The following is a 15,883-nucleotide window of genomic DNA, read 5'->3' as shown; positions in this document are numbered from 1 at the left end:
CCCCCCCCCCCCCCCCCCCCCCCCCCCCCCCCCCCCCCCGCTTGTGTGCACATGCGTTCTTGCTCTCTCTCTCTAAAAAAAAGAAAAATCTCCATTACAGAGTCAAAACTGAATCCCTAATCCCTGTCAGTTGACAAAGATTCAAGAAAAACAGTTAAGGGGTTTAATGGCACATTACTTCTGAAAAACTATCTAAAATATGGCCAATCAGTACTAGAGTACTGACTACAGCAAAGCACCGAAACTGTGGACTATGGATTAGTAGCCATCTCACTGTAAGTGTAGCACGGCACGAAAAGTTTCCTGCCAAGGCTAGCGTATGAAACCCCTCTTGATAAATTTCTTACCTTGAAAAGTATCCTCGGAGGCTGGGTTTGAATCAGAAGCCATGATTAATACTTAAGGCCCTCCTAAACTAAATGTATTTAAGAATCCAGAAGCAAACTTGCAGAATCTATGACAGTTGCAGCATCTGTGACAGTTGCTCAGTTGAACATGCTTAAAGGGCCCACATTTAAAAAAAGTAAGCAAGTGAATGTAACACAGGGATTAAAAAAAAAAGGGAAGGCGGAATTGGTTGGAGGAACCAATGAAAGATCATGTGAGAGGAGGCATTTTGATCTATTTTTTACTTTAATTACAGGCGTATGCACATTATTTGGTCTTTTTCTTCTTTTGCTGAGTTGCAGAATCGGAGAGGGGACAGGAATTTAGGAAGTTAAGGTTGATTGGTCCCTTAGTGACAGAGAAAGAGAGTGGCTAATCCAGGGTTTTACACCTGTAAATTTGGCAAACACTGAGTGTTTGCTAAATAGCTGTCGAAAGACACGAATGTCTATTTTACTTGGTAATGACAATCTAAAGTTAAATACATATGCATGAATATATGTATGCTTTTATTTGGTAATGACCTACTAACTCTCTATATGTGTGTGTGTTTCCCCTGCTCAGGAATCCTGGTGCTTTCATTGACCCAACCTCAAGCAACAGTACGTTTTTCAGAGTACAAAGGTCTTAGTACTGATTCAGACTGAAGCATTAGTGAATATGGCACAGCTCTACTTAGGGATATATTAACGTATTATGATCCACCTCACTTTTCGAGGAGCCCTCACACACTTAACAACTGCAATCAATTTTTCCTCTGTGCAGGATTTACATCATTTACCAGAGAACTTGTCATGTGGCATTCTCGACTCCTTTTGGAGGAGTACAGCTATTAGAATTATGGCACCACTGCCATAGTGAGATCTTGACCTGTGAGAACTGTATTTCTAAGGCTCCATTTGTGCTGTCTCTGTTAACTGAATCTAGATACATTTGCTTTCTGCTCCAACCATATGGGCTGCTGTCTAGTTAAGAGACTTTTGGATAGTGTGAGGTGTGTTTTCTTTATCATCGCTCTGTGTGGGAGAGTAATACACAGAAGTCTGGATGGTGGACTCATAATCTTGCCAAATTTGGACAACCAAAGTGTGTTACTTGGAGTAACTTGGAACAAGAAAACTCCAGATACATGTACTGTGTGCTTTGCCAAGGTACTATTGACAGAGTTCATTATCTATTTCAGCAGAGGAATGACAGTAGGTCATTTATGGTTTCAAGAGCTTCTCTGGTTGCCGTGTGGAGATTACAAAGGGGGAGGAGTGTGAATGGTAGTGGAAGATGTAGACTCAGAAAGATCATTTATGGGACTATTGTTTTCCCGGGAAATGGGCAGGTCCTTTTTTTTTTTTTTTTAAGATTTTATTTATTCATTTGAGACAGATACACAAAGAGAGAGAGCATGAGCAGGGGAGAGGCAGAAGGAGAGGGAGAAGCACTGAGCAAGGAGGAGCCCGGGGGCTCAAACCAGGACCCATGAGATCAAGACCTGAGCTGAAATCAAGTGTCAGATGCTTGACTGACTGAGCCACCCAGGCACCCCAGAAATGGGCAGATTTGAGATAAATTTAAAAACAGAACTGACAGGCCTTGCCTACCTATTAGATGTGGGAGTAAGTGAAAGGGAGGGATAAAGTTACTAGTAATTCAATTTACTAGTCTAGACAACTTTATTTTATGCCATTCTGACCTGTAATGTTATTACTTCTCTCTATCCTATTTGTAGTTACCTTATTTTACTGTAATCAGCTTCTCCCCATGAGATGCTTCATTGGACTGTGATTATACCTTACCCTATGAAGATGTGGGGCAAGCAGCTTGATATTACTTGAAAAACTGACCTAGAAGTTATGGGTCAGGCAATTTTAACTTTTTGGGGCACAGTCAATAATCAGAAAATAAAAAGCCAACACAGATGTCACAAAGTATATAGCTATGACGCCGTAAGAGATATTAAAAATATATGGTCACTACTTTATAAAAATGGCTGTTGCTTAAGAATCAGTCAGAAAAATTTTATTTCAAAAAAGCATGGTGTTAAGACAAAATGTGCCAGTGAATCTGGATAATGTTTGAAATTGGTCCAACAAAAGAATGCTTGCATTATGAAGACAGAGAACATCCATCAAGCATCCGTCACACTGAAATCAAGTTCAAAGCAAAATCATGCTTGCATAACGAACAGCACCCATCAAAACAAACATCAGCTTCTAAAATATGGTTTAAATTTAGGAATGTGGAGTGGGTGTAGTTGAAAGAACACAGGCTAATTTAGACAGAAGCAGACCTGGGAATGAATCTCAGTCCTGAATCTCACTGGCCATGTGTCTTTGGGGGAAGTTACTTAATAGTTTTCATTCTCAGGGCACCTGGGTGGCTCAGTGGGTTGAGCGTACATCTGACTCTTGGTTTCGGCTCAGGTCATGATTTCGGGGTCCTGGGATCGAGCCCCGCATCGGGCTCCCTGCTCAGCACACAGTCTGCTTATCCCTCTCCCTCTGCTCTTCCCCCTACTCGCGTCCTCTCTTTCTCTTTCAAATAAACAAATAAGTAAAATCTTAAAAAAAATAGTTTTCATTCTCAGGTTTCTTGGCTCTAAAATGAGGCAAACAATAACCACCTCACTGGGTTGTGTGTAGATTAAATGAAATACTCTAGGGCAGTTATGATAAGCACTCAGCAAAAATGAATTCCTTTCCTGTTCACCCTGGAGAAATTTATACCAATAAGATAAAGTACTACAATATATGTATGTAACAAGGGGCAAAGGAGTCACATTAAACTGCTTGTGTGTGTGTATGTGTGGGGTGGGGGTCAGGGAAGGCCTCTTGGAGAAAGAACATTTATACAGAGTCTTCATCAATGAGTAGGAAGTCACCAGGCATTGAGAGTAGAGGGGTAATTGTCTGGAAGCATCATCCATGTGGAATAAGGAAGAGTCACTCTCATCAATTAGCACAGGGCAAGAGAAAATAATCACCCCTTGAGGCAGCAGTGAGGAGTGAGAATGATATGCCCAGAAGGCCAGGTTTCTGTTGAAGCAATGATGTAGTGGAGGGAAGGCTGGTGAAAACCCTAGAATGCAGGGTATTTATTCATTGTGGAAGGGTTTGGCAGTGGGGAGGAGAAAGGAGTACTGAATAGTGAGGGGCTGAGACTGAGGTGGAAAATCCATGGTTAGGAGCACTGACCCACACAGATGATGATTTTTCCTAGAGGAGGGTGGGCACTGGACATAGTGAGCCCCCTTGGCCCAGGAATTGCATTAAAAAAGACTTCCTACTGGGGCGCCTGGCTGGCTCAGTTGGTATAGCATGTGACTCTTTTTTTTTTTTTTTTTTTAAAGATTTTATTTATTTGCGAGAGAGAGAACGAGAGACAGAGAGCACGAGAGGGAGTGAGAGGGAGGAGGGTCAGAGGGAGAAGCAGACTCCCTGCTGAGCAGGGAGCCCGATGTGGGACTCGATCCCAGGACTCCAGGATCATGACCTGAGCCGAAGGCAGTTAGCATGTGACTCTTGATCTCTGTTGTGAATTCGAGCCCCATGTTGGGCATAGAGATTACTTAAAAAAAAAAAAAATCTTCCAAAAAAGAAAAATGATTTCTTATCTAACATGAATACAATATGTTTTGTGTTTAAAAAGGGTAATATTCAGGGCGCCTGGGTGGCTCAGTTGGTTAAGCGACTGCCTTTGGCCTGGGATCAAGTCCCGCATCGGGCTCCCTGCTCAGCAGGGAGTCTGCTTCTCCCTCTGACCGTACCCCCTCTTGTGTGCGCTCTCTCTCAAATAAATAAATAAAAAAAATAAAAATCTTTTTAAAAAGAAAGGGTAATATTCAACTAGTCTTACTCTGTCTTATGGATAATTAGTTCCTGATAGATCCTTATGTATTCTTAGCTCCCAAATTAATACCCGTTTATGTGAAAACACCAAATTCCCTTAAAATGGATTCAGTTACTATTGTGATATGACCAAATGATCCAATGATCCAAGGCCATTTGCCTTTGTTCTGTAATGTGGTTGCTCTCTACCAGCACTCCGAATCTTATATTTAAGACTATATTCACACAAGAAGTGTATTTGTGAAACTCAATGCTTGTGTAACTGAATCCTGAATGTAACATCCCCAACAGAGTAGTAGAGGTAAAACCCCAAACAAACAAAACACCCCATCAATGAAAACAAAGCACAGAATGACCTATATTACAAGCTAGAAATCACAAGTTCCGATACAGTGTGACCATGAAGAATGGGGACCTCATTTTGCCATGCCCAGCTTCTCTGAGGAATGCAAAATCTAAATGGCCTTCGTTGAAAATAATGATAATAATAATAATAGTAATAGTAACTAACATTTACTATGTGCCAAACTCTTCTAAGCACTTCCTATTAGCTCATTTAATCCTCACAATAACCCTGTAAATTAGGTATATTATTTTCCCTGATTTATTGATAAGGAAAGTACAGAGAGCTTAGGTAATTGCTAAAGCTCACACACCTAGTTAGTAGAGCTGGGTTTGGCAGTTAGGGACTCTGGCTTCAAATCTATGCTCTGTTTTTAAACACAAAGAAATGTCTTAGAAGCCCTACAGTTGATTTTTTTCCTAACACAAATGAGTACATTTTTGGTGCAACAGTATTTTGAAAATCCACTTAATCAAATGCAAGACACATGTCATTCATTCAAAAGCAAACCTTCAACTGGTATAAAGTGTGAGGAATGAAGAATTTTTATGTGTGGGAGGGGAAGCTTTGCTCTTCCTTGCTTAGTTCCCTCCCTTCCTCCTACCTAAATTAGGCAGAAAAATCTATAGACTTCCTATTGTTTATCAGTGTTGAGCCAGCCTTCTCCCATCATTTTGGTGTGCATTTCTGAAATCGACCAGGCTGAGTAAAAGCAAATGCTTGAGGGGCAACCATAGTTGGGTTACTGAAAATTCCATCATATTACATCAACCTGAGAGGCATTAATTCTTAACACTAAAGAAATATATCTTAAGTTTAGCTCTTAGTAAAGAAACATAAAACCATGTCCTCGTATTCACCATGGAATGGGGAACTCTCAAATTTGTAATGGATCAAGTAAAAACGATTAAGCATTTTTCAAATAGGAATTTCTCAAATGTAACACAAATGTGGCTACATGCTGCAACCTTTGGGAATGTAATCTCTGTGGCCCTTGGTTGTCTATGTATAAAATGATGCACCACCAGAGGGTGGTTAGTTTCTAAGGTCTTTTTACTACTGTAAAATGTTACCACTGACATTTTGTTGGCCTTTCTCTCCTGAAAAATCAAAACTATACACTTAGGCATGGATGAAGTACAGCTATATATATTTTCTCAACTGCAACAGAATATGGTAGTCTCTAGGGAATATCTTGATGGCATTTGTTTCTGTATTTCCATACTAGATTATTTTACAGAAGATTTTAGAAATCTAACAGTGTATGCCACAGAAAAAGCTCAGTTTATGGAACTAAGTCCAACTTCCAGGTCTAACGTCACTGGTACAGTATTTACACTGAGCGTCCTCTAAAATAAGCTCCCAGCTGCCGGATGGAGCTCTTAGGTTGCCACATCTACTGCCACCATCTGGTAATGTTAAAAACAAAAAAGATACCACAGGACGATCCTGTTCTTGGTCAGGAAAAGTCAAATTTCTAATTCAACTGTTTCTCATGCACACATCTTTGAAACTATAGAATGCGTACAAATGGATTTGTTCTTTAGTTTTAATTACTTTAAAGAAGTTACATTTATAAAAGTATTAAATAGCAATATATTTTAATTTCTCCAAATTCAGGGAAGATACGTTGTGAAGTACTTCCTTTTCTATTTGTTGCAAGACCTTTGGCAAATTATCTTAGAACTTTATAGATATCTTGAAGATATTACCTTGAAGATATTATCTTGAAGATAACTGTTTTCTAACTTAAATCGTAGACCTGCTACGATGTAACCATAGACTACCATACGGAAAAAAAAATTCAAGATATTCGCTGGCTTATGCAATAGTTTTCCTCCACATACACACAAATTTAATTAACCTCAGTCCTCCTCGGTCTCAGCTCCTCGCCCAAGGCGCTACCAGATTACATGCCGGCGGGCGGCAGTTGAGGAAACCTGGTGGTGACAGAGAGAAAGAGCTAGCAGCTCCGTCCAACCCTTTGCCCACCGATCTGCAGGTTTTTCTCCCAGTTTGTTCTTACTCCGGGTCTTCCGCTCGGCCCTTTGCCCATTGATTCACAGGTTCTCCTACAATACATTCTAACATGGGGTTCCCCGCTCGATATTATCGAGAATTGCCAGGAGCCCAGAGCGGGCAGCGCCCAGCTGCTCCCGCCCAGACCCCGCGGAGCTGCACCTGCCGAGGCCCCACCCAAGCCTCCAGCCCGGCCCGGCCTCACGGTCCCCGCCAGACCCCAGAACGGCTTTTGGGCACCGGGGTAGACGGGGGCTAAGCGGGGCCCTGAACGGACTCCCCTCCTCGAGTTCCCTCGCGCCTTCGCTTCCCTTCCTCAAGACCCCTCACGCCTAAGCAGCTCTGGTCCCATCGGCCAAGGGCGCGGGTATCCTGGCCACCCCCGCCCTGGGACAGCTCCGCTTCTCACCGGCTTCAACCCGCGGGGTGCTCTGCAGGAGGGGCGTCCTATCTGAGCCCTCCTCGCCATCGCTCGAGGCCAGGCCCCCAATCGGGGACCTCATGACGCCTCCGAAAAGCAGGACTGCGATACCGGCAGAAAGGAGAGCGGGGGCCGGACAGCCGAAGGCCCGGGCCGCGCTGGCGGGGCGGGGTGGCGCCGCTGGCACCGCCCCTCGGCGTTCTGTCACCGCGGTCCCGCCTAGAGGCGGCCGCACCGACTCCGCCCCCGCCGCCATCTTAGGTTCGGGCAACTGTGGAGGGGTTGGGCGGGGCAAGGCAGAATTCGGGGTGTTGTGGCCTGGTGGGGCGCGGTGGGAGTTGAGTTATCTCGCCCCTTGGGTTCTGGGCATGCCAGATCGCCGTCGTTCTGAGGAAAACGCTCTCCCCTCTTGTGCTCCCTTGTAAAGCGTAGGGGCTGCCCCTCCGGGATGAGTGGGACCCTGGAGGCGGCTGCGAGGACTTAAATCGCGCATAATTAAGGGGAGGGCTGGGATCGAAGTTGGGAAGTGGATGGTGTGTATTTGACGTTAATTTATCAATAGTAAATTGTCATGAATATTAGCAATCCTGGTACTATCTACCCGTGACAGCATATTGTCCCTAAAGTAGTTTTTGCGAAGGAAAAACACTAAATGGAAACATACTGTTCAGTCCTAGGAAATCGCTGATTTTGTGGGTCAAAAAAGCCAATATTGTCATTTTCATATGCTTCAACCTATAGAGTAATCTGTGTGTAATGTCTCCCCAGGTCTAGTTCGAATAGTAACTTCTGGCATGTGCTGCCTGAGAAAGAGGAAAATGTACAGTCTCTCTTGGGAGGGTTGGGGGATGGGGCAGTGGGAACGGGACAGATGTGGGCCTGCAGTCCTGACGCCAGACTTCAGTTTGGCTGTTATCGTGAGTAATAGAGACCTGGAGATAGGAAAAATAAGATGTGGTAGATGCCCTTGGGGAGCTCATTGTAGCTGGGAAGACTCACAGGACAGTAATTTAAAAAAACCGGGTCAGAAGCTTGCTGAGGTCCACGTGGGAACAAATGGGAGGGTTACCCTCACCCAGCACGGAGAGTGGAGATTTCTGAAGGCATCCCTCACTTCCGGATCAATAAATGCTAGGAGAGTTATCAAGTTAAAACAACAACAAATCAAGCCTAGTTTCTGAGTTAGTGAAATTACCATGTATATTTTAAGCTCTTTAAGGAGGGATTCTGGCCCTTTAGGAGTCTTCTACAGCAATGCCACTTAAACTTGAATATGCGTGAAATCACCCAGCAGATCTTTTTAAAATGCAGGTTCTGATTTATCAGGTCTGGCATTGACAACCCGGAGGGTGTTTTTGGACGAGGTTAACAGAACTCTTCCATAATGTGGGTTGAATTTATTCAGTCTAAGGCCTGAATAGAACAAAAGACCCCCTCCCCAACCAAGGGGGAGTTGTCCAGCGACTGCCTTTAGACTTGATTTGCAACCACGTGCTCTCCTGGGTCTTTGGGCTGCTAGCTCACACTGCAGATTTGACTTCCCAGCCATCATAATTGCATGAGCCAATTCCTTATATAACTTTACACACACACACACACACACACACACACACACACACACACAAACTGTCTTTCTCTCTCTTTCTATTGGTTCTGCTTCTCTGGAGAACACTGACTAATGCATCTGGGATGGGCCTGAGATTCTGTATTGCCAAGAAACTCACAGGTGACCACATTATGAATAGCAACTTTATAGAAGACTTGGACCAGGGAATAAAGATTCTAACAGATATGAAAGATTTCAAACCGGAAGAGGTCCTTTTTTTCTTTTAATACATGTTTTATTTTAAGAGTTTTAGGTTTATAGGAAAGTTGCAGAGATAGTACAGTGAGTGCTCCCTACCCTTTACCTGATTTGACCTGTTAAGATCTTACAATAGTATGATACATTGGTCACAACTGATTAGCTATATTGATAGGTTATTATTAACTGAAGTTCATACTTTAGATTCCTTTGTTTTTACCTAATGTTCTTTTTCTGTCCTAGGATCGCATCCAGGATGACAACATTACATTTAGTCATTGTGTCTCCTTAGGCTCCTGTAGACTGACAGTTTCTCAGACTTTCCTGGTTTTTACTGACCTTGGCAATTTTGTAGAGTACTGGTAGGTTTTGTAGAAAGTCTCTCAATTTGGGTTTAATGTTTTTCTTATAAATGAACTGGGGTTATGGTTTTTGGGGAGGAAGACCGCAGAGGTAAAACGCCATGCTCATCATATAATATGAAGGGAATGTGCTGTCGATATAACTTATCACTAATGATATCACTAGTGATGTTAAGCTTCATCACATACCTGAGATAATCTCTGTCAGATTTTCCCCCTGTAAAGTTACTCCTTTTTCTCCCCTCCCTTTCCATACTTTTCTCTTTGGAAGGAAGTCAGTAGTGCAGCTTACACTTAAGGGGTAGGGGCAAAGACTTTCCCAAGTCTTTGAGGGGCAGAATTCCTTTGTATGGGTGATTTGTCTATTCTCCCTTATTTACTTATTCATTCAAGTATTTGGTTATATTATTATGGGCCCATGGTTATTATTTTGTACTTTGGGTTATAATCCAACACTATGTTATTTTGTTGTTCGAATTGTTCCAGCTTGGTGATTGGAAAATCTTTCAGTTGGTTCCTGTGTCCCTTTTACATGCCTCCATTGTTGTGTTTTTTTGAGCTCTACCTTACTTTCTGGTATAATAAGATATTCTAGGCTCATCCTGTGTAGCCTCTGCTCCTGCCATTTCTCTAGAATGTATGATGTTAGAAACCAACATGGTGCTGGATATATTTCTTGCTACTGCATTGTCATTGATTCTAAACCCAGAGGAAGTACTTTTGTTTTGTTTTGTTTTATAATATTCCAAAGAGGATCTTTTTATTTTTTTAATTTTAATTTTTATTATATTTTTTAAAAGATTTTATTTATTTATTTGACAGAGAGAAACACAGCGAGAGAGGGAACACAAGCAGGGGGTGTGGGAGAGGGAGAAGCAGGCTTCCCGCAGAGCAGGGAGCCTGATGTGGGGCTCGATCCCAGGACCCTGGGATCATGACCTGAGCCGAAGGCAGACGCTTAACAACTGAGCCACCCAGGCGCTTCAAGAGGATTTCTTTAAAAAAAAAGATTTATTTATTTATTTATTTATTTATTTGAGAGAGAATGAGCGAGACCCGTGAGCGCAGTGGGGAGGGGCAGAGGGAAAGGGAGAGAGAGAATCCCAAGCAGGCTCCACGCCCAGTGCAGGGCCCAATCCAAGGACCCTGAGATCACCACTGGAGCTGAAATCAAGAGTCAGATTCAGAGTCAGATGCTCAACCAACTGCACCACCCAGGCACCCCCTAAAGATTTTTTCTTTTAAGATTTTATTTATTTATTTGACGGAGAGAGACAGCCAGAGAGGGAACACAAGCAGGGGGAGTGGGAGAGGAGAAGCAGGCTCCCCGCAGAGCAGGGAGCCCGATGCGGGGCTCGATCCCAGGACCCTGGGATCATGACCTGAGCCTAAGGCAGATGCTTAATGACTGAGCCACCCAGGTGCCCCTAAAGAGGATTTTTTAAAAAAGATTTTATTTATTTATTTGAGAGAGAGAGTGAGCAAGAGAGAGAGAGCACACAAGCAGGGAGAGCAGCAGGCAGAGGGAGAAGCAGGCTCCCCACTGAGCAGGGAGCCTGATGCGGGATTTGATCCCAGGACCCTGGGATCATGACCGAGCCGAAGGCAGATGCTTAACCGACTGAGCCACCCAGGTGTCCCAAGAGGATTTTTTTTTTTTTAAAGCATAAGATGATACCTTTTTTTGCCCTTACTTCTGGCATTTACTTCCTGATGGCTCACTACCATATAAGATTGTTGTTGACATTATTATTTTTTGGTTAATAATTCTTTGCTTTACCAACAATCTAAAACAATGCTGTGCAATAGAAATATGGTGAAAGCTACATATATAATTTAAATTTTCTAGTAGCAATATTAAAACTTGAAAAACAAACAAAAAAAGGTGAAATGAATTTTATAATATATATTAATTAACACATAATATAAAATTTTATCAATTCAACATCTAATCAATATAAAACTATTAGTGGGATGTGTTACATTCTTTTTCCAGTACTAAATCTTCAATACCTCTGTGTATTTTGCACTTACAGCACGTCATCATTAGGACCAGCTATGTTTCAAGTGTTCAATTACCACATGTGGCAGTGGGCTACCATATTGGATGACACAGCTCTAGACCATGGGAAGGTTTATTTCTCTTCCCCAGAATCCTGTATTTGGATGGAAAAAAAAAGCATGTGGGTAGAGTGCCAAGTTCGAAAGATTCTAGCTGTTTTCCTCCTCCATAAAATGAAGATAATAGTAGAAACAACCTCAAAGGGTTTTTGTAAGGATTAAATAATGTAATGCATGTAAATCACAGTACATGGTAGGTAGTAAGTCTCAATATATGTTAGCTATTGTAATTTTTTTTAAAGATACTTCAAATTTTAAAGTTCTTTTTTTTTAAGATTTTATTCATTTATTTGAAAGAGAGCACAAGCAGGGGGAATGGCAGGCAGAGGGAGAAGCAGGCTCCCCGCTGAGCAAGGAGCCCGATGCGGGCCTCAATTCCAGGACCCTGGGATCATGACCTGAGCTGAAGGCAGACGCTTAACCGACTGAGTCACCCAGATGCCCCAGCTATTGTAATTTTTATTGTTAAGTTTGTTTTGCAAAATGAGCTTACCCATGTTAGGAACTCCCTTTTGATTTTCATTATACCTCTTTTAAAATACATATCACATTCTATTTGGAATTATGTAGTTAATAGTTGGCTATGTAACTGTCTTGGTTCCCTTTTATGACTTTGGGTTTCCTAGGCCCTGGGACCAAGTCTTATTTATCTTTGCAGGCTGAGCAGTTCCTAGCATTGGTTCTTTCACTGTGCTTATCATGTTTCACAGTGTCTTATCATGTTGGCCTTGGTGAGACTACTAAGGTGAGAATTTCAAATAGACAGGAATATATAGGGAGTAAAAACCTGAATGGAAGGACAAATATTTGAATCACTAGATTTGGAAATATTAAAACTAATAATGGAATTTTTGGATGAACAATGTGATCCTACAAAATCATCCTTTCTTTATCCTAGATTTTTCTCTAAAATAAAAAATCAGAAATTATAATGATTATTGAGCTATAATGGTTATTGAGATATTTTATTCAATTTTTTTTTTTTGCCAAACTTGACAGTTAATCACCTGAGAATTGATTTCTGTGGATTAATTTATAAATTCTTTGTCATTTTATGGGTTTGAATCTCTAGGATTTAATAATTATTTTCTTTAAATTGTATCCCATCATTATTTGTAAAGAGACTCTTCTCCATCTGGAGATCTTTTCCTCATGGTTATGTGAGTTAAATTCCACTGACCATTTTTTTTCTCATAACATCTTTGTAACTTATACAGGAGTATTAACAATGACTTAGTGTAATTATTTAAGGGGGAATGTTAAAATATTTTTAAAAGATAATTTCCATTAAGTCTAAGGTTTCTCTCCACTCTGTTCTCAATACTTCTCTTTTTCTTTTTTTTTAAATACTTCTCTTTTTCATTATCTTTTTGAAATTCCTGATTTCAGACTTTATTACAAGGTGATGGTAATCAAAATAGTATGGTACTGGCATTAAAAATAGACACATAGACCAATAGAAAAGAATTGAGAGCCCAGAAATAAGCCCTTATGTATATGGTTAACTACTGTTTGACAAGGGAGCCAAGAATACTCAGTGGGAAAAGGATAGTTTAATAAATGTTTTTGGAAAAAGCAGATAACTACATACAAAAGAATGAAATTGGACCCCTATCTTACACTATTTGTAAAAATTAACTTGAAATGAATTAAAGACTTAAATGTGAGATCTGAAACTGTAAAATTCCTTGAAGAACTCTGACATCGGTCATTGCAATGGTTTTTGGATGTGACACCCAAAGCACAAGCAACAAGAAAATTAAATAAGTGGATCTATATCAAACTGAAAAGCTCTGCACAGCAAATGAAACAATCAGAAAAATAAAAAGGTAACCTATGAAACTGGAGAAAATATTTGCAAACCAACTATCTGGTAAAGGGTGAATATCCAAATATAAAAGGAACTTATATAACTCAATAGCAAAACTGAAACCAAACAATAGGATTAAAAAACGGACAAAGGGGGTGCCTGGGTGGCTCATTTGTTAAGCGTCTGCCTTCAGCTCAGGTCATGATCCCAGGGTCCTGGGATCGAGCCCCGCATCCAGCTCCCTGCTCTGCAGGAAGCCTGCTTCTCCCTCTCCCACTCCCCCTGCTGTGTTCCCTCTCTCACTGTGTCTCTCTCTGTCAAATAAATAAATAAAATCTTAAAAAAAAATGGACAAAGGACTTAAGTAGACATTTTACCAAAGAAGACATGTAAATTGCTGACAGGTACATGAAAAGATGCTCAACATCACTGATCATGAAAGAAATATAAATCAAAACCACAATAAGATATCACCTCACATTGATCAGAATGGCTATCACCAGGAAGACAAGAGATAGTGTTGGCGAGGATTGGAGATAAAAGGAACCCTCATGCACCATTGGTGATGGGAATGCAAACTGATATAGCCACTGTGGAAAACAGTATGGAGATTCCTTAAAAAATTAAAAACAAAGCTACCATATGATCCAGAAATCTCACTTCTGGGTGTATATCTGAAGAAAGTGAAAACACTATCTCAAAGAGATATCTGCACCCTTATGCTCATTGCAGCTTTTTTTTTTTTGCAGTGTTATTCACAAGTCAAGATCTAGAAACAATCTAAGGGTTTATCAACAGATGAATGAATAAAGAAAATGTGATATCTATCTATCTATCTATCTATCTATCTATCTATCTATCTATCTATCATCTATCTATCTATCATCTATCTCATGTATATATAATGGTATATGGAAAAGAATATGGAATATGAATATGGAATATGAATATGGAAGAATATGGAATATTTTTTAGCCGTAAAAAGAAGGGAATTCTGCCTTTTGTGACAACATGGATAGACCTTGAGGGCATTATGCTAAATGAAATAAGTTAAGCAGAGAAAGACAAATACTGTATCACATATATTCAGGATCTAAAAAGGTTGAACTCCTAGAAATAGTAGAATGTTGGTTGCCAGGGGCTGGGGGTAGGAAGGAAAATAGAGGAGATGTCAGTCAAAGGGTACAAACTCCCAGTTATAAGATGAATAAGTTCTGGGGATCTAATGTATAGCATGGTGACTATAATTAACAATACTGTGGGGGCACCGGGGTGGCTCAGTCGGTTAAGCGTCTGCCTTCAACTCAGGTCATGATCCCAGGGTCCTGGGATTGAGCCCCACATCACGCTCCTTGCTCTGCAGCGAGGCTGCTTTTCCCTCTCCTCCCCGCTTGTAATCTCTCACTGTCTCTCCTTCTCTCTCTCAAATAAATAAATAAATAAAATCTTTAAATAAATAAAATCTTTTTTTTTTTTTAAAGATTTTATTTATTTATTTGACAGAGAGAGACACAGCGAGAGGGAACACAAGCAGGGGGAGTGGGAGAGGGAGAAGCAGGCTCCCCATGGAGCAGGGAGCCCGATGTGGGGCTCGATCCCAGGACCCTGGGATCATGACCTGAGCCGAAGGCAGACGCTCAACGACTGAGCCACCCAGGAGCCCCAATAAATAAAATCTGTAAAAAATATTTAAAAAACCCAATACTGTGTTATATAATTAAAAGTTAAGAGTAGATCTTAAATGTTATCACTACACACATACACAAAGGTAATTATGTGAGAGGGTAGAACTGTTAACTAACTGTACCATATACATGTATCAAATCATCAAAATTAAACACCTTAAACTTACATATATGTCAATATCTCAATGAAGCTGAAAAAAATTTCTCCTTTTCCCTGTATCATCTGTATGTACCCCAATGTTATCTCTCTAAAATATAGATCTGATACTATTACCTTTAAAAAAAAACCTCTTCAATGGCAGCTTATTGCCTAGGTCTTTCACATTTTTTGATTGTGTACTCCATCAATAAAAATTGTGAATATGCACCCAACATGTGTATTTTTCATTTTCTTTTTCTAAAAAAGATTTTATTTATTTGAGAGAGAGAGAGAGAGAGAGAGAGAAAGCATGAGCTGCGGGGAGCAGAAAGAGAGGAAAAAGCCAACTTCCTGCTGAGCAGGGAACCTGACACAGGGCTTGATCCCAGGACACCGAGATGATGACCTGAGCCAAAGTCAGATGCTTAACCGACTGAGCCACCCAGGAGCCCCTGTATTTTTCTTTATGAATCACACACACACACGCTACACTCATCAAACACTCAAAATGTAAAAGGATGAGAAAAGGTAAATAGAGATGTTATGATTTTTCCTGGAATAATTTTGCATATGCTCTGGGGCGAGTGCACCCCACTTTGGAGACCATTTGTCTCTAGGATAAAATCCAAATTCTTTGGTATAGAACACGAGACCTTTACAAACTGGCCCCGTTTCCAGTCTCAGTTTCCAGCACTTCTCGCCATCTGCTCTGTGCTTTACACATCAGACTACTCACAGAACCTTGTGTTGTTCCCTCTACCTGTTTGCTTCTTCTGTGTATAATGAGTTCTTATTTGTCCTTAGACTAAAATGTCATCTTTTCTTTAAAGATTCCTTGACAATCTCTCCCTTTTCCACTTTTTTATTAAAGCAAATTGTACTAGAGTTATCTAAGTTTACTAGTGTGTGTCATTCCTTGAGAACAGGAACCTTGACTTACTTACTTTTCA

General features: G+C 40.9%; 1 protein-coding gene across 2 annotated transcripts in view; it reads right to left on the bottom strand.

Moving 5' to 3' along the window:
* The window catches only part of SLC17A5 (solute carrier family 17 member 5), a 49,256-nt gene extending 42,059 nt beyond the window's left edge, over positions 1-7,197 (bottom strand). Inside the window, exons 1-2 of one of the 2 annotated variants that reach the window (XM_032409456.1) lie at positions 7,001-7,197; positions 348-368 (exon numbers count right to left, since the gene is read on the bottom strand). In XM_032409456.1, coding sequence (XP_032265347.1) covers positions 348-368; positions 7,001-7,094 — 115 coding nt within the window. In that variant the 5' untranslated portion in view covers positions 7,095-7,197. The remainder of the gene's footprint in view (positions 1-347; positions 369-7,000) is intronic. The other variant, XM_032409457.1, reaches the window with a different exon arrangement.
* Positions 7,198-15,883: the final 8,686 nt, after the last annotated feature.

The sequence above is a fragment of the Phoca vitulina genome, unplaced genomic scaffold, assembly GCF_004348235.1.
Source record: "Phoca vitulina isolate PV1807 unplaced genomic scaffold, GSC_HSeal_1.0 scaffold11, whole genome shotgun sequence".
Taxonomy (NCBI): Eukaryota; Metazoa; Chordata; class Mammalia; order Carnivora; family Phocidae; genus Phoca; species Phoca vitulina.
The sequence above is the reverse complement of the archived record's forward strand: the minus strand, read 5'-3'. Positions and strand labels throughout refer to the sequence as shown.